Source organism: Catharus ustulatus, chromosome 5, assembly GCF_009819885.2.
Source record: "Catharus ustulatus isolate bCatUst1 chromosome 5, bCatUst1.pri.v2, whole genome shotgun sequence".
In the NCBI taxonomy this organism is placed as follows: Eukaryota; Metazoa; Chordata; class Aves; order Passeriformes; family Turdidae; genus Catharus; species Catharus ustulatus.
The window spans coordinates 1,867,437-1,890,178 of record NC_046225.1 but is presented as its reverse complement, the minus strand read 5'-3'; the positions used below and the strand labels follow the sequence as shown (position 1 = coordinate 1,890,178).

The 22,742-nt window shown below is 40.8% G+C and overlaps 1 protein-coding gene across 2 annotated transcripts; it reads right to left on the bottom strand.

The window, feature by feature from the left end:
- Positions 1-311: 311 nt before the first annotated feature.
- LARP7 (La ribonucleoprotein 7, transcriptional regulator) lies at positions 312-22,620 on the bottom strand. 2 transcript variants are annotated; one of them, XM_033061266.1, is made up of 13 exons: positions 22,469-22,620; positions 19,077-19,285; positions 17,987-18,087; positions 17,795-17,878; positions 15,542-15,706; positions 14,971-15,079; positions 13,994-14,374; positions 13,292-13,421; positions 10,791-10,939; positions 9,846-9,964; positions 7,205-7,364; positions 5,180-5,271; positions 312-820 (listed from the first exon to the last, which is right to left on the bottom strand). In XM_033061266.1, the coding sequence occupies exons 2-13, from the start codon at positions 19,282-19,284 to the stop codon at positions 740-742; spliced, it is 1,779 nt and encodes a 592-aa protein (XP_032917157.1). In that variant the 5' UTR covers position 19,285; positions 22,469-22,620; the 3' UTR covers positions 312-739. The 2 variants fall into 2 exon arrangements, with proteins under 2 accessions (XP_032917157.1, XP_032917158.1); XM_033061267.2 differs by lacking the exon at positions 22,469-22,620 and adding an exon at positions 21,992-22,181.
- Between the last annotated feature and the right edge of the window lie 122 nt (positions 22,621-22,742).

The following is a 22,742-nucleotide window of genomic DNA, read 5'->3' as shown; positions in this document are numbered from 1 at the left end:
TTTAATTTTCCTTTTTTTGAGACTGCTGGTCTCCCATGAAATACCTTAAAGCCATTAAAACCATCCTAACTTGTGAATTACACAACTTGAACACTTATCTGCAAGTGAGATGTGCCCAACATAGCCTTATTTCTTCTTCTGAAGATTCTTCTAAAAAACCAAAAAAAGCTTAAATTCAGTTTAGTGTGTATTTATACAAGTAAATTTCCTTCCAGACTCCTCAACAGCAGATTTCCTGCCAGCTCTACTCACTCGAAAATAACAGATTATTCTCCTCGATGGACTAAGAAGAGGCCTAGAGAGGTTTATGAAGCATTTACCACTTTTATTATTTATAGTCTCATAAAAAGCAAATGGAAGAATTAAAGATATACAACTGAAATTCTCAAGCATTTTATTTTATAACCTAGTGTATAAAACATACAAAAACAAACAAAAAAAAAAGAATAAAAAGAAAAAAAAGAAAAAAAAAGAAAAAAAATCTCAACAAACTGGAAGTGAACTAAAGGAAGATCTCATAATACACATGTTCCAAAAAGCTTTACCTAAGGGCTCAGAAGCAGTAAACATTCAGCCTATTAAAAATGGGATTCAGAACCAATCTTCACACTTGCAGTCTGCAGTTATGGATCCAAGGGCCAGGTTTAGTTGCTGTAAGCAGCAGTGGTTGTGAGGGCTGGTTTGGGTTGGTTGGTTTGGAACACCTACAGTTCACTTCCAAGCTCACCATCAACCCTGGTTAGTTGTCATCAGTGAATCGAATGTGTTTGCTTGTCTGCTGAGTCTTCTCCAGTCGCATTCTTTCAGCTTTGGCAATCAACTGCAAGCAGGGAAAATGATGTGGAAAATTAGAGGAAAATGATGTTGTTAGGATTTGACCTTACAATCATGGATATGTTCTATCCCTCCTTCTCCCCAACATGGTTGAAGAAAATGAAATTGCCATTTCAAAACCCTAAAATACAGCCTCACACAGGAAGTTAAAGAACTCTATCCTGTTATTAGATTCATTTTGCTACTGATGTAGGAAAACCAAAGTTAAACCACAAAAAAAAAAAAAGTGTTTTATTAATATTGTGGAATTTTAAACAGGAAAAAACCCCACACAACCCCAGCACAACAGAGAAATTCCACACAAACCCACTCAAAAAACCCCACATATGGAGACCACAAAAAGCACACACAAAATAAAATAATCCTCATAAAACCCACACAGGAACAAACACATAAACACACTGAAAACACACACAAAACCCACATACCACAAAAAAATCCCCAACCCAGGTAAAAACATTCACACTGAAATGTGTGAACAGCACCACAAGAATGCACACAAAACCACACACACAAACCACAAAACCCACAAATCAACACAGGAACACACACACACACCTGGAGAAACACCACAAACCAACACCCCTCCACACCTAAAGGCACATTAAAAAACCCCACAGAATCTAACACATTAACACACTCAGAGGCACAAAAAGAACCCAGAACCATCCTCCTCTGCAAAAACCCACCAGCCTCCCTAAAAATAACAGAAAAAACCCAAACCCACTAGGAAACACCAAAACCAGTGCCTGAAAATATGCAACCTGCCAAAAAATGAAGTAAATTACCACAACTCTCTCAAGCTTCTCAAAACAACCCCAAAGCCCCAGTACATGAAGACAACTAAAAGTACACATAAAACCCACAAACCCCACAAAAACCAACAGCCAAAGGCATGTACAGAACCCACAAAACCCATCACAATATACACAAAACCACACACAGGAACCACAAACCAACACAAGAAACCACACGAAAATGCACTCACATGTAACACAAAAATACACATAAAAAGACCACCAAAAGAAGATAGAAAAAAAAAAATCCTGCAACCTCAAAAACAAAATCACCACCCCTCAAAAAACAAAACAACAACAAAAATAAAAACTAAAAAAAAAAAATCCCAGAGTAACTTCTCTGCTGGGGAATACTCGACCATATTAGCTGGTGTTACAGGGAAGGGTCACTTGCACCCCAGGCAGTCCAGTGTGCCAGATTTGAGTGATTTCACATACAAATCAAATTATTTATTACTTCTGCATATGACTGAGTCCTGCACACTGCACTGCACGTTGTGTTGTTGCACTCACTGTGGCAGGCAAGATTCGAGACTTTCCTAAGAAGTTTCCAGCAATAAAACTGACTAAAGATGGTTAACTTTTATTTTATTCCCTGGTGGTTAAAAAAAGCCCAGTTTAAAATAGTTCAACCCTAAGAGGAAGCACAGTACAGTGGTTTACTCCTTCAGCATATGGAGAATGACAAACAAGGGAAGGCAAGCTCTATGATATGAGCTGCCCAGTTAATATTTGCTGAGTGTTTTCATTCCAGTGCCCCAGGATTTGCAAGAGGCCTCAAGGATATTCATTTCTAACTCATGAATCCAGAATGACGTAGGCACAACGCTACTCCTGAATCCAAACAGGGATCCAGCCATTCCACAGACACCAGGGAAAGGTGTTCTGGAGTGGGAGCTGCCCATTCCAAGGACAGAGCCCCACAGGCATCATCAGCAGAGTGCCCTGTGCCCAGACATTCCCACCTTCTTCCTTTTTCACTGCAAATTATTCCGCCCTTCACAAACACTCAATTCTCACTCCCTCGACAAATGCCTTTCACTTCTACCACCCCTCCCACCCTCTTAAACTTCCTTCTTCCCCCGTGGAGGGGCTCCAAGGTTGAGCAGCACCTCCCCCCAGGAGATGAGGATCCAAGTGGAAGCTTGCAGGCACTCACGCCTTGGCTTTGGCAACGGGAGACTCCAACCGGTCTGGAGTTTAAGGCCACAGACTGATGAATTGCTTTAGGTCTGAATAAAGTGGCACTGCCCTGAAAAGCAGCTCTGGCTGGAAGTTTTCCATCTGTATCAGTAAATCATGGAGGTGGCTTTATCAGGCAGTTAAACAGACAAAAGGGAAGATGGATTGGGAGGGGGTGGCAGAGGGGAGCAGAGAGGTGACAATTCTACCAAGCCTGGGGGAAAAACACTGGACACCTTTTTCACTCCCAAGGATGGGCAGTCCTTTTCTAAGGAATCTTAGGACATCCTATCTCTTTTGGATATCTGGTTTATTATAGGAATTGTGCCACAGGAAGTAAAATCTCTACCACTTGGTTTGGTTTTGGGCATCCTTAACACTTAACTCTTATCCTGAGGCAAGCCGAATAGGCTTGGACTTTTTAGAAAATATGGAAAAGTGCAATCTCCAACTGCCTAAACTCAAAGGCTGTGCTGCCTGTGATGGGATGCAGCCCATGCATTTCAACACTGATTCAATGAAAATATAAGATGCTTTAATTCCAAGCATAAAGCAGCTAAAAGCTTCACTTCAAAATCTTGACAAGAAGGGCACACTCATGGCATATTTTACTGAAGATGTTAAATTATTAATTATTATATTACTTTTTTCTACCTTTGAAACCTTCAAAAAATAACCTTGGAAGCACTAAGGAAAAATTTTCAAATGGGAAAATATTAACAACCAGACAAATATTTTTTTATTAGCAGTCTGTATTTCAGGAATACAGCCTGTCAAAAAGTAAGGAAGGGGTTAAGACTTACTGACTGCTGCCAGGCATTCCTGTCTTGATGTTTTGCTTAACAGCGTTAGCATTCCAATAGAATTCCCTGGCTTTGAAGTTCACACCTCTCTATGTGGCAAGGTGATGGGCAGGGGGAAGGAGCAGGAGTTTGCATCCCTGTGCTGCCATTGTTAGGCAGAACCAAGACAGTTTGTATTTGCAAGCCCAGGTGAGGTACATTAATGCCCAATTTACACCAGCTTGGTCAACAAATACCAATCTTCAAAAGACAAAGAAGAGAAACTTGAGAGCAAGGGCTCCTACAGTCAGAATTCAAGTCAAAGGTCTCATAGCACCTTTAGTTTACAAAAGTAAAAGTACATGAAAAAAACAAAACTGGCAGCAATCATCAAAATGTTCTAAAGCTTAGCTTTCAAATTCCCTTTCTACTTATATTAAATAATAACATGGCAAACCAATGCCATTTTAGGCTTTCAAGAAAATTAAGTCAGACCTTTGAGCAAATACTTCATGCACATCTTTGTTTAAAAAAACTCAAGTTGTTTGTGCCCAGGATCTCTGAAAGAATATTCACACAAACAGGATAAGCCATGCAAAATATGTCTTGTACAAGATAAGGATTTGACCTGTATGACTGCTGCTCCTTTAGGTCAATTAAATATTTATTTTCCATTTTATATGGGACAGTATTTTTTTCCTAGAGTCCAGAAAACAAAGAGTCTCCAAAGTCAACAACAAATAATTAAGGTCAGATGATTCTGAAGTTTTGCAAGCCACAGCAAGAAAAATTCAGGCTAAAGCCAATTCAGAAACCTTATCTGGAGTGTGTGTGAAGCAAACCTGGCAATAAAACGTCTGTGAAATACTCTCTGGCTCCTCTCTGTCAAGTCAGGGATCTGCCTGGCTTAATCAAGGAACCCTTCAAGCCTGGAAGGATCTGCTGGGGCTGGAGTAGAGGCTGCAGCCTGCAAGTTCACTGCAACACTCCCTCGAAGCTGCAGCCCGACAGGCACAGCCAGGAGGAGGCTGCAATTTCCCAGTTTGGGAGCTGTACAGCCATGGATGCCTGCAGCAGCACCCAGATTTGGCTGGCTCGTTCTGGTGCACGGGCTCCTGACCACTCTGGGTACACAGCACTCACCACAGCACAAATAAAACTGTGTTAATTGTGAGGGAAATGAGATTTTCATTCTCAAGGAAATTATTTTCTGGATCATACTAGGGATTTAAGAGTGTAGCACTAGACTTGATTTCACTAGAGCACATCAAGACTACTTAACTTATTAATGAGCTCATCCAGACAGGGTTTCAAAAGAAATCCAGCTTACAAATTCAGTTCAGGCCTTTAGTCATGGACTTAACTTTCTCCAGCCATCCCTGTAAAGACAAGCCTTGCACTGGACACCTGGAGCAGGACAGCTGCACTCTCTGCTTTGTGGCTGTAAAACCCTGCTGCCAAGTCAGGAGGAAGTGATTTAGCAGAATTAAATACCCAGAGTATCAAAATACGTGGAGCAAAGCAGAAAGAGTGTCATGTTTTCAAGTGTGGCTGTAGAGGAAGAAGCTGTGATTTGCAGGTTACCTTCTCAGTACCCCGCTTCTTCTCTCGAGGCTGGTTCAGCTTAGCTTGTCTGTCCACCAAAATCTTCTGCCAGTAACGCTGTTCATGGTCACCTTGGGGGAAAATTGACATTGAGGAGGTAAACACACATGAAAATACCTGTTAGGGAAATCCAACAAGTACCTGCCCAGTAGTCTTAAATTTCCTACCCACAGAAGCCATGTAGGATTGTTCTCTATTGGCAATATTTGCAATTGTTCTCAATTTGTCATCAGCAAAAGGAGCTGAGTTTTAGCTGAAGTTTAACTACAGCACAGGCAGGCCTCTTTGATTTACTGATGTACTCAACCTCTGACACATTTTAAACAACTGCCAAACAGGAGAAAAAAAATAAAGGAATTACTGTAAGAACAACTGAGACTATTTTTTTCACGAGAACCATTCCCTGGGGACTTCATGAGCTGTCAGGAATATTTGAACACGGGCAGCAACACCAAAGCAAAAAATTCTGCGCCTTTTCTCAGCAGCTGCTTTGCAGGGAAGCAGCAGTTTGCCACTGCTCCTCCTAGTCTGTGATGTAATTATCACAATGGGAGTTCTGTGATATCATTTTGCATGGTCTCTGAGTTCATCTTCAGCCACAGGGAAGATTCTGAATGATCTCAGAAGATTCCTGCCAAAGTTAACATCTAAACACGATCACAGATGCTCACCATCCTGCCAGATGCCAAGCTGAAGACACTTAAAGTCAAATCCTGAAGAGTAAAATACTACTGGGAAATCTTTAGTCCCTGCTGTAGAGAGCAATAAAGATTCTTTCCTTTTCATCTCTCACCTTCTGCCACCAAGAAAAACAAAAATCTTTACTCTGAGTCCCTTGTGCATTCCTGGAAAGCTTTTCCATTCTCATTTCAATGAGCCAGTTGCAAAAAAATAAATCTTAAGACTATGAATGGAATGCTCCTACAATGCAGCACTTATTCCTAATCTCCTACTACACTCTCATGTAAGGATACAAAACCAGAGACAAACAATCAGACACAGAGCACACAGCTGTAGAACACAAAATTTGAGGTTATTTCTGGATCTCTGAAACACAGAGCACACAGGAGACAAATCTATCTCCAAATGACATTAGCAGCACTCAGTGAGTCTCAGACTTCAATTAACTTTGATATGATCATGAAGGTTAATGCTTCCATCAAAGCTTCTCCTCCTGCAGCCCTTAACTGGCGCCTACACCCCTGCACCCATGAGACTGAGCCCTAAACGAGGATTCAGGCAGGAGTGGGGTAAAATATTTAATCACAAATGAGGCAGCCTCATACTCATTGTTTAACCTGTTGGGTTTTTTTTATCATATTTACAATTTTGGTGCATCTCTCAAATGCAGAAGTTTTATGAATACACCAAGTTTGATGGACTGTTTTTTTCAATCCCACAACGAGGCTTCTCCACACTTGGCAAACTAATCCAGACTAGTACAAGATACAAAGTTAGAGTAATATCAGAAAGAAACAACACACATTAAAACGAAGTTGAAAAGTAGAACCCTTAAGAACACTTCTTATTCTGGCCTAAATTATTCAACTTCCTGAAAAATAAAGATCAATTAGTAGGCAAGTGCTAAACCCACTTTAAGTGTATCCATGCTGTTACATCCTTGCCATGTCATTTCACACATATGCTCAGTATTTCAAGAAAGTCTTCCTTCAAAACTCTTCTGCATTATCAGAATGCTCTATTCATAAAGCTGAAATGGGAATTAAGTTCTACAGTCTTTTGCCACTGAAAGCGAGGCAAATCCATCCAAAAAGAACTGAATTAAATTTGTAACAGCAAGCAAAAAATCATCATTTTGCTCTGAGTGGTGACATAAAATCCCTTTTAGTTTTATCAGTTTCACTGTAATTGCAAAATTAGAAGACTCGGGAAAAATCCAACTAAACATGCAGTCTTTTTCTCCTGAGATACCTAAATATATCCATAAATTACACAGTAATTAAGGCTTCTCCTGTATTTCCATGAGGAAAAAAAAAGTCTTACCAGTGAGAACTTCGAATTTCCAGTTGTTTTTGATCTGTATCTCTTTGTATGATTTCATGACAGTCTGTGCATCCTCAGGAGTCTTAAAACGGACGTGACATTCGGTGTCTCCCTCCAGCATGTCAACATAAGCCACCTCAGCCAGCACTGCCAGAGCATCCTGTCAGAGCAAGAGACAACACACACCATAAATCAGCCTTCAAAAAAGAGAACTTAAAAGAGTCACTTCTGACCATTCCATTTGGAGGTCATTAACATTTTCAGAAAGGTCATGAAGTAGGAGGCAGCAACTGAACTTTGTCATTTAATCGATCAATCTCTTGTCAAAGAGTTTTGAATTAACATTTTTTCCTAAGAAGGTTATAACTGAATTCTGATTTATGAGCCTGCAACATCTACCCATCTATCTTTCATCCTGCCCTCCTATTAACAATTTAAAGCAGTGATTCCTGGAAATGTTATGGCATCATTTTACTAATGGAGCATCACCCATTTATTTCAACACAGTATCTGATTTTTTTCAAAAGTAAAAATTGTGTACTATAACACTGAGAGATCTCAGCCTAACAGGAAAGCATCAAAGTTGATTCTACACATTAAATGTACAAAAGCAAGCTCATGCATGGCAGATGACTTGAGAAAGGAGCAGCAGTAAAACAACTCCATCTTTATGAAGTGACCTCTGCCTGAAAATTTTCACTGACAGCTGAAGGGACAAGAGTCACAAATGCTCTTGCAGATGAAGTACTTCACTTGTAATTCCTGCTGTTAGGGAAATTAAGAAGGACCACACATTCCTAGTCAATTTTGTTCACAGCAGGCAGCTCAAGTAAGATGCTTCTATTCAGGAATCACACACTGCTTTTAACCCTCCACTACCAAGGGCAGCCTTAAAACAAAACAAAAAATTAAGTGACAGCACTGTTAAGATCATTTGAGAGCCAACAGAAGGTACTTTCCAGCCTCATTCTGTTATCCCAAAGTCATAATTTCATGGAAAACTAAAACAAACCAAAGAGTTCCCTGGACCTCAGTAGCTCTGAGGAGCACCTTAAGGGCAAAATTGGGAAGCAGTGAAGTGTAAAATTAAAACATCAAAATAATATTTAAGCTACACTGCAAAGACCTTTCCAAGTTGTGTGGCATGCATAATTGCCTCCCTACAACGAGAAATGCAGGTCATTTCTGCAAGTCTGAGGGGAAAAAAGCCCTGGAAGCACTTCTTAGTGGCAGTTTGCTGCAGCTGACAGCCCAGAGCACACTAAAGCCAGGTCTGGTTGCACTTCTGCCTTACACAAAGTCATGTAACTAGTATGGCCAGAAAAAACAAACAAACAAACAAACCCCAAAAACAAGCAAACAAAAAACCAAACAAAAAAAGGAAAGAAATACCAAAAGAATTTAAATTTTCTGCTGTGTAGATACTAAGCTTTCCTGTTTCCCACAGGATACCAAGGTGTAACCCAGTGAGGTGTATCCTGCAGTCAAAGGTTACAGGCACAACCTGTACCACATTCTCTCAGTGTCTCCAACACACAGAGAAATATTAGGCAGGTTAGGTGGAACCCCAGCACCAGGAGATGAGGGTTTTCAGTCAGAGGGTCTCTCATGTTGCTCAGGCTCATGTACACACCAAGCCTCAGGCACTTGCAAGCAGCCATGTCACGAAATGGCCTCCCTGGTTAGGAAGGTTTGATAAACTGTATCAGAACTCGAATTTTAAACCATTCCTTCATTCTCCTGAGTGGGCTGGACATGTGTATCAATTCTCCTGAGTGGGCTGGATCTGTGCATCAACCTGAGTTGAAGTTGTTCAAATTCTTTCCAGCTGTTACTCATCCTAAAGTTGAATTTGGGAATGAAAAAGTCCTGGGTAACACTAGTGGAAAATTTAGGATCTGGAAAAAGCTTGTTGTTTTCTTTGGAAAACTCCTAATATTTCCATTTCAAAATAATGAAGCTAAAAGATGATACTTTCCTTAAAAAGCAGTTATGTGTGTAACTTCTGGTTTGTGTCATCACAGAAAACTGAAGGTACCTAACCATTTTTTAAATCGAGAAAAATGGGCACTTGCATTAGGAAAAAAGAGACTGAATCAACAAGTTCCACTCCTGTCACTCTCCCTGAAATGGAGTTTTTGTCATTGTAAAACTCCTTCTGAAATTAAGAAAATTGGTTTCTCATGCAGAGAACATTTTCCTGCCCCCAAATTCCCGTTAACGATAAAAACACCATAAACATTTGAAAATCCCCACAGGTACAATTTATAGCCCTCTTGTCAGGATGACTGGCACAGTGACAAATGCAGAACACTGAAGCAGTCTCCAGCTCCTTTTTTTAAAACTGAAAAGCACCAGAGCATTGCTTATTCTCCTTAATATTTTCACTGTAAACTTGACATTGCTCCAAGCACACTAAAGGCTTGGTTTTACTTTGAAACATCCTCCTTCAGCCTATCCTCTCACTGAAAAAATTGCAATTACAGATACTAAAGAAGAATTTGTACTCAGCTACTGGCCAAATAGATTAAAAAAAAAAAGCAGCAGTGAGACTGGGTGAAATGGTATTCCATATTCAAACATTTGGGGGGCAGGGTAAGAGGAAAGGCTAACAGCTACCCTGAGGTTACAAAGGCATTACCTTGATCTGCTTCCTGCCCGGCAGGGGCTCGGTGCTAATGATCTTCACAATTACTCCGCTGACAAACTGAGGCCCCATTGTGTTGGCCTTGGCGGGAGGGGCACAATCTTCACCGGTGGCTGGTCAAGTTAAAAACAAGGAGGGGAAAGAAAAAAGTTTTTACATTTATTAGGTTGAAAAAATTAAGACGTTATGAAAGCACAGAAGTAACAGTGTAAACAAGCGTTAAATGTTGTTACTGTAGATTGAGGTTTAGTAAAAGGATCAAGATTGTCCATAGGTTGAAGTAAATTTTAGTTAAAAAAAAATTAAAGAAAAAGTCTTAGTCTTAATTTTTACAGTCCATAGGGTCCTTCCTATAAAGACATTTTATATTGCATCAATAACAACCCTGCAGCTTTAGTGATTAAAAACATGCAGAGTCCATTGGAACATCAGTGGTGAGGTTAGTGAACAGAAGCAGAGTATTCATGGCAAATAAAATAAAAAAGAATTCTAAACCTGAAAAAAAAGTAGAACTTTAACTACAAAGCTATAATTTCAAAGTTTCTCTTATACATACAGCTGATAAAGCCCAATTTCAAGCTGTTTTTTTTAATACCCAAGCAGGTCAGGCCCAAGCTGCAGCACCAGGAAAGTTGAATGTTGATTTACCTCTCTGAGGTTTTATAGTTCCAATTACCTAAATACAACTGTAAGCCTGGGAAGTGCTACTGAAATAAGCTAAAATCCCTTTAGTATTTTCTTTATATAACTCTTTAGTCCCAAATCCACCTCAATACAAGGAGGGGGTTACTTTTACTATCTGACATTTGGAGAAAACAGCAGCATTTTACCAAAAAAACCCAAAAAAACCCTCATGCCAGTGCTTCTGCAAGATCAGGGTCTTGCACCACTTCTGTTTGCATAGAAGAAACATGAAGAAAAGACAAAATCCGGGATTACTTTTGTCATTTTCAGACTTCTGCACACCAGATTCTGTCTCCATCTCCCCCACGGGCTCAGGTTTGATTTGAGACATCGATTTCTTTAAGGAGGCCATACTGGCTTTCTGCAGGGCCAAATATTCTTGCTTCAAATCCATCCATTCGGTCCTAAAAGCAGCAACACAGGCACAGGAGGTCAGTTACAAACAAGGAACTGATGTGTAGGAAATTACTGGGAATTTAAGAGGCTACAAATAGCTTTAGGTGGACTTGGTGAACATTCTGCTACTGGAAATCTCCCTGCACTCTGGTCAAATTCAATTTTGTCCCTAATTTCCCATGACTTTGCTTCAGAGAGTTTCAACATCATCAACCTATCATTCCAACAGAGAGGATTTCAAATTTGCTTTAAATATTCAGACAGCATAGAGAAGAGTTTGGTAAACTGTGTTTTCCACTGGAACTCCACAGAGCATGGGCACCAAATTCTGAGTTAATTCAGAGACAGTGAACTCCCAATTCACTGAATTAGTTCAGTGAACCAGCTCCTGTGTCACTACATTAAGAATCAGTCATTCATTTTCTAGAAAAAAAAATCATTGATGGAAAATCAACAACTGGTTAAACTCACCAAAAACCTACCGAGATAAGGACATTCCTCACTATTGAAATGCATTTCGGTTAAAAAATACCCCCCCATGGAAGCAATTTATATATTTACATATATTTAACATGGAGATGTTTCTGCAAACAGCCAGAGCTTTGCTCCACAGCAACACAATGCCCGCAGTGCCACTGTGAGAACGACTCATTGTTACCCTAATCTGTGCTATCAAACAAGCTGATAGAGGATTTTTAAAGAGGAGGATATCTTGTGGTAATGGTTTTAGCTGTTAACAGTGACAACTGTATACTTCAAAAAAGCATCCAGACTCACCCAGGATCATACATTCTCAGCACAGCAAAGGCATTAAAATAACAAAAGACACACGTAATGATTCTTGGAGATAAAAAGGCAACACCACCCCATAGCAAGGTTTGGTATAAATACAAGTTCTAGGAGGAACTTTGTAACAGGCTTCGAAGGAAGAGGAGATCTTGGAGAATGACTCAGGCAAGTATTTGCAATGCTTATACTCTTTAAACATTTTATCCCTTTGCTGCAATTGAATAACTTTTAACCAAAACTCTTGTTCTTTGCAGTTTGCTCAGAATGCCGATGCCAGAGGAAGGGCTGCGACGATAACTTTATTTTTTTTTAATGTGGACCCCTTTTACTTTAACATGGAGGTGCTTTCTGTGATAACGAAAAAGTAAGTGCTTCCATGTTTTAGTAGAGGTGAATCCTGATCGCAATCCTGAAACGCCATCCGGGATTTATGGTTATTTTGGGTTTTTTTTTTTTGGCCTGTTCTACATTTGAAGATTTTCAGATCCTGAAGATTTTTAAATCCGGGAAAAAGAAGTTAAGCTGTGAGCGGATGTTTTCCAAGAACTAAAATCTTCTTGCGATTTTGAATTTTAAAGGTCTCCCTTTGCTTTAACATGGAGGTACCTGCTGCCTAAAAAAGTAAGTGCTTCCATGTTTCAGTGGCGGTGGATCCTAATCGTCAAGGGCTTCTTACAGGAAATGTTCATCTGTGTTTTTTATTCCTGCATTTTTGTTTGAATTTTGTGTCGTTTCTCCCCTGAAGGACCCCCACAACTTAAATGTGGATGTGCTTGCTTTGGTTCACAATAGTAAGTGCTTCCATGTTTTAGTGGTGGTGAATCCTCTTTAACCTCAACACTTTTCAATGGAAATGCATAAAATTATGAGAATGTTTGTACATAAAGCACAATTTTGCAGCACAAGGCGGCGAGGACCCCCTCTACTTTAACATGGAGGTACTTGCTGGATGCTTAAAAAGTAAGTGCTTCCATGTTTTAGTTGTGGTGACTCCTAAAAGCCCAACCAAGACTTGGATTATAAGGTGGAACTTTTATATCTTGCTACAGGCTAATACTGTTGCTAATATGCAACTCTGTTGTATAAAAATTGGAATTGCACTTTAGCAATGGTGATGGACTGTCAGTGATACCAAGACTTCAGGAATAAATAATTTCAAAGTTTTTATATATGGTGAAATTTTTTGAGCAATAAAATGTGAATAAAGTATAAAAAACATGTGACTTAAACTCCTACAAGTGATGGAACAGCTGCACACTGCAGGAAAACCTGTACAACCAAACATTTCTCTAACACTAAAAATGTGATGCCATAAAGCAACAATATTTGCAACACACCCAAGGGATAATTAAATTGTAGTAAACAAATCTAAAAAGGCCCAACATACAACCAGATTAAAACTATAACACATATTTCACAATTAACTGGAAAAACTTGGGGGGAATTTTGTTAGCAGTGGTCTCATTGGGGAGGTTCCTTTGCAAAACCAGGCAACCATTTCACACTACTACTGAGGAACAAAAATCAAATAATTCAGTGTAATCACAGAAAACAGGTAGTTTAACACCTACTTGGAGAGTACCCTGAGGGGAATGACTTCTTCACCCATTTTGTGTCTTTCTTTGTGTTTTTTCTTGTGTTTCCTCTTAGATTTGGAAAGGGATGTGTCTTTCTTGTCTTTCTCTTCTTCTGCAGAAACTTCTACATTAAATAGATCAAGTGAAAACGTATTTAACTCAAACATGGACAGTTTAATGTTATTACAATAAAACTACATTCAATATCTCCTGGTTCTTTGTACTTCTAGTCCATTTCATTGACTACCCAAGTTTACTTTGCTTCTCACACTAAATCTCATTGCAATGCAGCTTTCCTTATCTCATGGAACAAACGGATCATTACCTTTCCCCTTTTGTATTTTAATTTATTTATCTAGATTCCCTGCTCTCTCCATTTGCCCAGGCTGCCTGTTTAACCCACACTTTACTTCACTCAAGTTCTATTGATATGAACTTCTTTGAACTATTTTGACTTCTGATTAGATTTCCCTACTTTGGTGTTGCAAGTTCTTTGTCATTACCCGTGCAGCTCCCCTCCTTAGAGTGACTTCTTACCAGGTTTAATTTTAACTGCAGGGAACACCAATATTCCCAAGTTGATCTAATGCTTCCAGTACATCCAGCCCACCACTTCTCATCTCTAAAGGAATATCTACCATTCCATTGCATTCATGTAGAGAAAACATGATAATAAAAAGAGGCCAGAATTTTTACCATTGGAATCTTTTGGAGCTTCTGTTGTTTCTGTTTCTTCTTTTACTGTTTCAACTTCATCTTTTTCTTCAGTTTTCATAACCTTTGGAGCTGATGTTTCACCATCTCCTGAAGTGGTTCTTTTCCTCTTTCCTGGCCTGCTTTCCCAGGTTACCTCTGAGCTCTCTGTCCTGTCCCATTTCCTCTTCTCTCTTTTGGAGGGCTGCTTGGAAGTCTCAGTTCCCTCCATCTCAGAACACTCTGATGGAGTCCTGTGTCTTTTAGACTTTGGTACTGGCTCTGTTGTACTGTTAGTGTTTGATTCCTTTGGCTCTGCAGCTGCCTGTGCATTGCTCTCTTTCTTGATTTTGGATTTCTTCTTTTTCTTCTTTTTCTTCTCTTCTGGATTAAAACCACAATATTTAAAACTGCCCATAGTTAAACTCTAGATTATTTGCTTAAGATAAACAATGAAAGCAGCACATATGACAACTGGGTTGTTAATCTATGGGAGAGATGCAAGACATGAACACAAAAGTTTCTCCTGAGTGTTTTAAGAAGAGAAAAAACCTGGCTATAGCACAATTTGAAAACGATTGGTTTGACCTAATTTTTTTGTTTCCATTTAACTGCTGCTATAATAAAGAACTGGTGATAACTGAGGAATATTGATTTGATTTACCATCCATTTTACAAAAGAAATGGCATGGTGTGTGAAGCCTGGGAAATTGTATTACACCACCAGCACTGAGGGAAAATGTTGTAGTGATGAAGTTACAAAACAAACCTGTGATACTGGTTTGTAGATTTTTCATACTTAAGCCCATGCTGGCAAAATGCAGCAACATGAATTGTTTTTATTAAAAGCTTTTAAGACACATGAAATTAAACTGCAGCAACACAGCAGATGAGAATTTTCTCTTCAGAAGCTGAGGCACAAAGCTGATCCAAGTAACTTAATACCATTTCCTTGATCCCAATAACTTAGTAACACTCACCTACTACAGCGTTGTCACTTGAATTCAGTGTAGGAACTGGTTTGTTCTTCACGGTTTTGGGGAAAATCCCAGGTTTCCGTGGCGCTTCTTCTGGTGGATTATTCAAAAACTAAAAGAAGGAAATTGAGAAACACATAACACTACAAAATAATACTTTCTTTAAATACTCTGCATTCAAGTTAAAACCAGCAACCCTCATCACATTTCAATACATGAAGACTTTCAAATCATACTTCAGTACAGAAAACTTGGTATGACCATGTTTGCGTGATGAAATATAAACACCTATTGTTTAAATTGTTACAGAGTTCTCCTTCTGTACAAGATGCCAAAAAAATAAAAAGCCATATTTCTAAGTCTTCATGTTATAAAAAAATCTTTAAAGAATTGTGGCACTGATTGCAGGTCTGGGAGTAGGAAGGAGGAGCTAATTCCTCCAAATGAAGCTTTTAAATGGTGATATTTTTGGAATTACTTGGAAGATTCAGTGGGTGACCTAGTAAAGAGCACACCATTAATATCCCAACATGACACCAGGAATAATGTCAGGAGCAGAGGCAGCAGCACTCACCTCAATGGCTTTCTCTGCTTGTTCTTTAGTTTCAAACTCAACAAAAGCAAAGCCCTTTGGATCCCCAGTACTTCTGTACCGGGGGATACTGACATAAACTACATTGCCACACTTCCCAAACACCCGCTCAATCCAACTGTGATTGACATTTTTGGGAAGCAGCTCCTAAAGGAGAAAAAAAAAAAAAAAAGTTTGATGTCAAAACGTTGAGAGGCAAAGTATCCAGGTAGTAAAAAGTGATCTGAGAGCACTAATTATTCATATAGCTATAACAAACACATGATAAATTTAATTTAGATGCTTATCTTCTTCACATGACAGATACCAAAATACCAAAACCTCGTCCACAGCTGGATCTCTGCAACACAAAATCTCTTAGTAAATTGAAAACCTTGGAGCAAATACCAGACTGGCTTGTCCCAAACAACCCTCTGCAAAGCACAAGGTATTTTTTAAAAAGTGGTGGTAATGCATGGAGGTATCACAGAAAGAATTCCTTCAGGTAGTAAAAAATCACTACTGACAAAATTTTTACCAGTAGCCAGTATTTTCAAGTTCAGCAGTTAGAGCTTAACTCATCAGATGAGCAGAAACTTTTAGGCAGCTTCTTGGATGAAAAAATGTCTTGATTTTTACTTCTCTAAAGTCCTTAATATAGCAATGTGTTTTAGCAGCTTGCAGACATCGTGTCTGAGTTCAGCATTTCCTGTCCCCAATCAAACAGAAATCGTGTCACACTGATTTCTCACTAGACCCAACAGAACTCTTTAAAATCCCACTCTCAAATTCATGCCTAAACAACAACAGTGTCAGCACTACTTCATTTTTATTCACAATTTTTTTTTCCTTGTAGGGAAACACTTGGCACATTCAGGTTTTCTTTTTCCGTAAACTTGGCCTTGCTCAGAAAAACATTTTGTTATGGTTTGGCTTTAAGGTGAGAAGCCAGTCACTTCAAGATTTTTTCAAGTTTTAATAGTATAGTAGTTAAGTCTATGGTGAAGCATATAAAAAAGTGAGATAATTCCAGAGAAATTTAATTTACCAGCACTTGGACTACTTCTGCTCTCCCCAGTGCCACATGCCAGCTATTTACAAATCATTTAGCCTCAGGCTTAAGCTCAGTATAGACAATGTAGCTCATGACTTCGAACATCTTATCCAAAAACGATATAGACAAAGTATTTCAGAGTTCTAAGCAGTCCCTGTAATCACGTTAGGAAAATATTATATCTGGTACATATTATTTAAAAAAATAAAAGCCAACCACCTTTTCCAGGCTTCTGTTAAGGAAGAAATCACCAAAGCAATTCAGTTCCTCCTTAGCTGGATGAGCTGGCATTTTGGCCATGATTATTTTGTGTCTTTATCACAGAAAACTCAGTGCTGTCTGGAAAATACTAACTTAGCTGCTAACAGCCACAGCAAAATGGTGCTTGTCATGAATAGCAAATATAGACAAAGGAAATTCCACAGTGGATTCAAATCTAGCCAATAAAATTGCCCAGGGTTTAAATAAGCAAAAGCTCAACCATCAGATTTCTTTCCTATCTACCACTTAGTTGGCCCCACAATGTAAGAGCTTTTTCACTCTGACAGGGCTGAAATACCACGGTGAGATGCAGACTTATCCCATCAGCACAAGCTATTTTCATTCAAATTAAGCAGTCATCCCAGTATCAAGGTAGCCACAGGACAGTGTGCTGTTAGGAGGATAGTTAAAATTTTTCAGGTATAGTCTGCCTTTAAAAGAATGGTGTTTCTGTGTACAAAACCAGAGGCACATGCAGTAACAGATCTTATAAACAGATAATGCTGTTTGAAGTACCCTGATAAACTTGGGAATGCAGCTAGATCCTGTTGGATGAAGCTAATTTAGTTGTTATTAGAAAGCTTTAACTACATTAACATAATTAGTAAATATTTCTTAATACCACTGGTGCTCCTCTAATGGCATTAAAAAAGCCCAGTGAACACAGCAACAGCTCAGTGCAATGAAACTGTACCTTTTCAGCCTGGGAAGCTGCACTTTGCTCAGCATTTAAAACAATTTAAGCTGGCACAAGAAATCCATGCACCAAACAAAGTCCTTTCCTGCCACAGTCACTCTCAGCTCTTGCTCACCTGCCTTTGTTTAATTTATTTCTTTCACCTCTGCTGCACAACCAGCAGCAGCCAAGGAACACCCTGATGCACACATGGAGTTTCCAGCTAGGAGCCAACAAGCAGGGACACTCCCAAGCCCAGCCTTACCACATAGACAGTCCGACTGTCCACGTCCTTGGGGCGCTCGCCCAGAGGCTGCCGTCTCCTGATCCTGGTTCCTTCCAAGTCCAACTGGAAGCAGGGAGAAATAAGCATTTTCCATGAGATTATTGCTTGCTTCAGCACCTCACTAGTGTTTTTCCAGCCCCAGCAAACATAGAAGGGTCAGATGTTAAATACCTCTACAACAGATGAACTCTTAACTGCCCGAGCAATCAGCTTCCCATCAGTAGTCAATTTTTTCATTTTGTTGAAAGAAACAAGAAGTGATATGTCAACATCTAGGGGAAAACAAAAAAGTGTAATTATGAAATCAGGTGATGTGTTCTACTCCACTTCTTTTCTTGTGAAACAACCTGTGAGTTCATGATTTACAGAAAAGTTTTTACCATCAAAATGTAGGTACACCTAAATTTAATTTTTTCCTGTGCTAACCTTTATCAAAGGAATTTTGTTCTTTTACCTCCCCACTGATAACTGCTGTCTTTGAAAAAAAAGGAAGAAACCCTCCTTTTCTGATGTAGTTTTACAGCACAAAAACAATTTGCATTGAAAACATACCTCTCCTCCAAGTACTCAGAGTATTTAACCCAGTGCAGCCAACACAGAGCCCCTGCCTGCACTTCAACTCCAACCAGACAGCTGCTTAAAACCTTGACAGAAAATTATGTAGCACTAGTCTGTATAAAAATGCAGACATTTTTAGTACCTCTAGAAAATGTAGGCTAAATTTTACTTGTTTTTTACTTCATTAATTATTTAAGAGGAGGCCTTAGAAAAGTCCAATCAACCACATAAAAAAATGTCTGAAGAGACTCAAAGTAACCCTACAAGCAAGAACACAATTTCTTATCAAACCTGTAGAGAGAAAATTAACAAAATACCTATGTTTAAAAATATATTCGAGTGATATTTTAATTTCTACATCTATCTACCTTGCAAAACAAGTCCAGCACGTGAGAGGGCAAAATGACTCTCATTTCAAGGTTTGCTCTTAAAATTATACAAAATTGGAAAAAAAAAAAAATCAGGTGTCCCAAACAGTCATCTCTACCCTGGCAGATGTCTTTATCTTAGGGTTGATAGGAGAAAAGAAAGAGCAAATAAAATTTTTATAATCTAGTATTAGGTCTGCCTCCTGAGCTGCTGATGCTGATTTACAGCATGGAACTTATGTCTTTCCCAGGCACCTCAAAAACAACCTGTCACTGTGGCCAGCAATACAGGGAAGAACAAAATGTTTGCTGAAATACACTGAAAATAAACTTACACCCATCTCTGGACTTCTCTATTTGTTCTCGAAGAAATCTGTCTTTGTGGAGATTCACATCACCAAACCAGAAATCCACTTGCTTGGCTATATCTGCCAGCACCTGTTTCACTCTTGACCTCTTCTTCTTCTCTCTTTCCTTTTTCTGCTCAGTGCTTTCTTCTTCCATGGCTTTGTCTCTCGCTGTTTCAGTCTCCATTCCTGTCATTCTGTCAAATCAGACATAAATACAATATTAAAAATACAAAAGTCTTATTTCAAGGAGTAAATGTTCTTGTTTAATCTTCTGCCCTGTTCCCAGAAAAGCAAGTTTCTTTCTAACAAGAATCTACAACAACTAAAGCTGAAGTGCAGGTAATTTCCCTCCTCACAAACATGTTTTTCTAAGAATTAAAAAGAGATACAACATTTTTTCTCCACTCCCCACAACTCACAGTACAAACCATTAGAAAGATCACACACAAAACCCATGGGCACCTACACACTTCAGAAAGTAACCTTGTATTAACCTTGATCATGGCAGATCCGGTAACAGTAAGGTTTGTTTTCAAAAAATTGTCTTTATTATGTCAGAAATGCAAACCCCTCACTCCATCAGCTACCAAGGCCCTGCCCAAGAGCACTAAGGCAAAAAGGTGTCTCTGATGGCAAACCCGGGTCTGTCAGAGCTCCAGAACAGGCCCCTGGAAAATAACTACAATCAAGTGACTTAACATACAGATTCATCTTGAAAAATATAAAACGGTTTTAATGCATGAATTCATCTCTTTTGTCCACGTTTCAGCTCGCTGTGGCTGAGAACTGCCACTCACCACTTCACTACCTCATTTCATGCACAAAACAAAGCAACGCTGCCAGAAGCAGACAGCTTTGGGAAAATTAAATTAACACAAAAATTAAAGTAATTAATGTCGCAATCACCATATGAAAGACTTCTCAGCTCTCTGCCAAGGCAGCAGAGAGGGAAACCAGAGCACAGCCATCAGAGAGGAAGCCCACCTCGACAACAGGATGGCAGAAATGGAAATGGTCCCCAAATTATTGTGCAAATCAGGCTTCCTCAGCCGGAGATCAGTGTCTCCCCCGCTGTGAGCTGAGGGCTCAAGATAGTGAAAGGTCAGCAGTTACCTTGGAAAGATAAGCCAGGTAAAACTGCTCAGCGAGTTCCAGCTGCACTCAAGCCCTTCAGCACGTGTTTTATATTAATAACCAGCAGATAACACACTGCTCAGCAGCTTCATAAACATAAAATGTCATTATCTGTTGTGGCTGAACAGCATTAGGGGACCACACCAACATATTAGTGTGGCCCATGGACAGCACAGTTTTGTTTTAAGAAGCATTTTGTGTCACTCAGCTCTGGGACTTCCTTCCCAGAAGACAGGTTCTCATTCAAGCCAGAATAAAAGCAGCTGCACGCTGCATTTCAGGCTTCCCTCTCACTTCGTGTTTCAGAAATTAAGCTTTGAGGAAATTACTTTGTACTTCAAGCTCCTCCAGAGTCAGAGCAAATATCAGCTATTAAAACATACATAAAAATCCAAGTAATGAACCCAGCAATCTCCACATGCCCGGGTGTAAGGCAGTCTGCAGTTTTCACACGTCAACTCCCACACCGCCAGCACTGCTCTGATAAACAATTAAAATCGGAGCAAAGCAAAAGCAGGGTCAAAACTTCACACCGATAAAGCAAAGGAGAAATAAACTGCAGTGCCTCTGCGTGCCAGAGTCAAACCAGAGAAGGAGGGACAATTAAAGGAGGGAAGGAACTTTAGGAAAGCAAAGATAATGTAAACCAAAATAACACAGCTGCACACTCATCTAGAGAAATTTCTCTAGGCTTGATAAAAACTTAAAAATATTCAACTGCAATACAAGGTTTGGAAGAAACAGGCTGCAGATATAAAATATACTTTATTCTTTTTAAGCACAGATGCAAATGTTTGTTTGCTTGGAGTATTTTAAAATATAAAATGGGGCAATAGGAGATGAGGGAGAAAAACGAAGTGAAAATGTACTACAAAATGTGTTTGTATCGTCAGGGCCAGCCCCAGGCATGTACTGCAGAATAAATGCAGGTATTCAGCAAACCTGAAACTACTTAAAAAGACACATCCTGAAACAGTTTGACACCAACACAGATAGAGGCAGAGCTGCAGGGTGAAGTTCCTGCCCTGCCCTGAAACCTCTCTCTATGCAAAGTGAGGTAACAAAGGACAGCAGTTAATACATGGGGGCCAGCACAAACCTCTTAACCTGAAACCAGAGAAAATTCTCCTTTCCCCCCACCCAGATTCCATGGAACTGGGGTGCCCACAGACAGAAAAGGTTCTGCTTCCACTTGACAGTGATGAGCGCTAAAGCTGTGTGTTAGCTGTGCCCTTCCCTGGGTAGCCTCAGGAGGTGAAAAGTGGATTTATTTGTGTTCAGGACTGGTCATGCGACTTACTGCCACGGTCTGGCTGGCAAGGTGGGGATGGGTCAAAGGTTGGACTCGGTCTCAGGTCTTTTCCAACACAAGGGATTCTGTGGTTATAATTAAAATATATGCCAATACCAGACTCTGATTAGGTCACCTGTATGACACCAAAAGGGCAGCCCCACTCCTTCACCTCACAATATCTTACCCTCAAGAAACACAACTGAATTTTAAGACCTGAGAACTTACTTCTGGCTCTTCCCTGTGGGTACAACCAGGAGATGAAGGAATTGAACAAGCAGCAGAGCTGCTGGAGGGAAACACAAGGAATAAATACTTGGAAGAACGAGTATTCTGTGGGCCTGGTAGCTGCTGCACTAGACCAAAACCACTGAAAGTCACCTTCTTTACTCTTCAAACAAAGGGCAGACCACAATGTGAGGCAGATTTTTCTAGCCCTGACTTATCCTGAGAAGCCTGACCACCCCACACTTACCACACTGCCCAGGTGCTGACCACTGCAGGTGCTGCTGCTGCAGCACCCTTCAAAAACAAGCTCGGACTGAGCCTGAGGGGCCCAGAGCCGGCTGGGCCCCAACGCGAGGCGCCAAGCCGTGACACCACGCACGGCAATGCATCACCTGCGGCCACAGCCACCTCAGCGCCGCGGGGCAGCGACCCGCCCTCAGGACGGCACCACACGCGCACGGGGAGCGGAGGATGCCCGGGGGCGGGCAAAGGACGGCCCGGGGTTACAGCAGGGTTACAGCGGGGTTACGGCGGGATGCCGGCGGGGAGCGCTGACCCGAGGGGCCCGACCCGTCCCGCCCGCCCCGGCCGTGAGGGAGCGCGCGGGGGCGGGGGGGGGGAACGGCGTGGGGGGCGGGAAAGGCGCTGAGGGCACGACAGCGCCCCCTGTCTGCGCCGCCACCGCTGCAACCGGCAACCCCGGAGCCCCTCCCCGGCCACTGACCTGCCGCCAACGCCGCCGCCACAGCGTTTCGGCTCCGCCCGGCCCGTCCGCGGCTCTGGCTCTGCCTCCGCCCTCGCCAGTCCCGCCGCGACGCGCTGCCCGCTCCACCGCTTGCCAAGGAAATTAAAAAAAAAATGAAAAAAAAAAAAAAAAAAGAAAAAGCCCCGCGGCGGCGCCCGCGCGTGCGCGGCGGCGTCGGGGGCGCGCCCGGCTGTGGGCGCACGTGACTTCCTCCCCGCCGGGCGTCGCGGCGTGGTGACGTCACGCGCGGCGC

Excerpts from the sequence above, each read along its gene's own strand:
- LARP7 (XM_033061266.1), bottom strand. The coding sequence starts at position 19,284 with ATGACAGGAATGGAGACTGAAACAGCGAGAGACAAAGCCATGGAAGAA. Across the intron at positions 14,375-14,970 it reads AAGTGACAACGCTGTAGTAG|AAGAGAAGAAAAAGAAGAAA; the intron begins GTGAGTGTTACT and ends GTTTTAATCCAG. Across the intron at positions 7,365-9,845 it reads CGGGCAGGAAGCAGATCAAG|GATGCTCTGGCAGTGCTGGC; the intron begins GTAATGCCTTTG and ends TTGCTCTGACAG.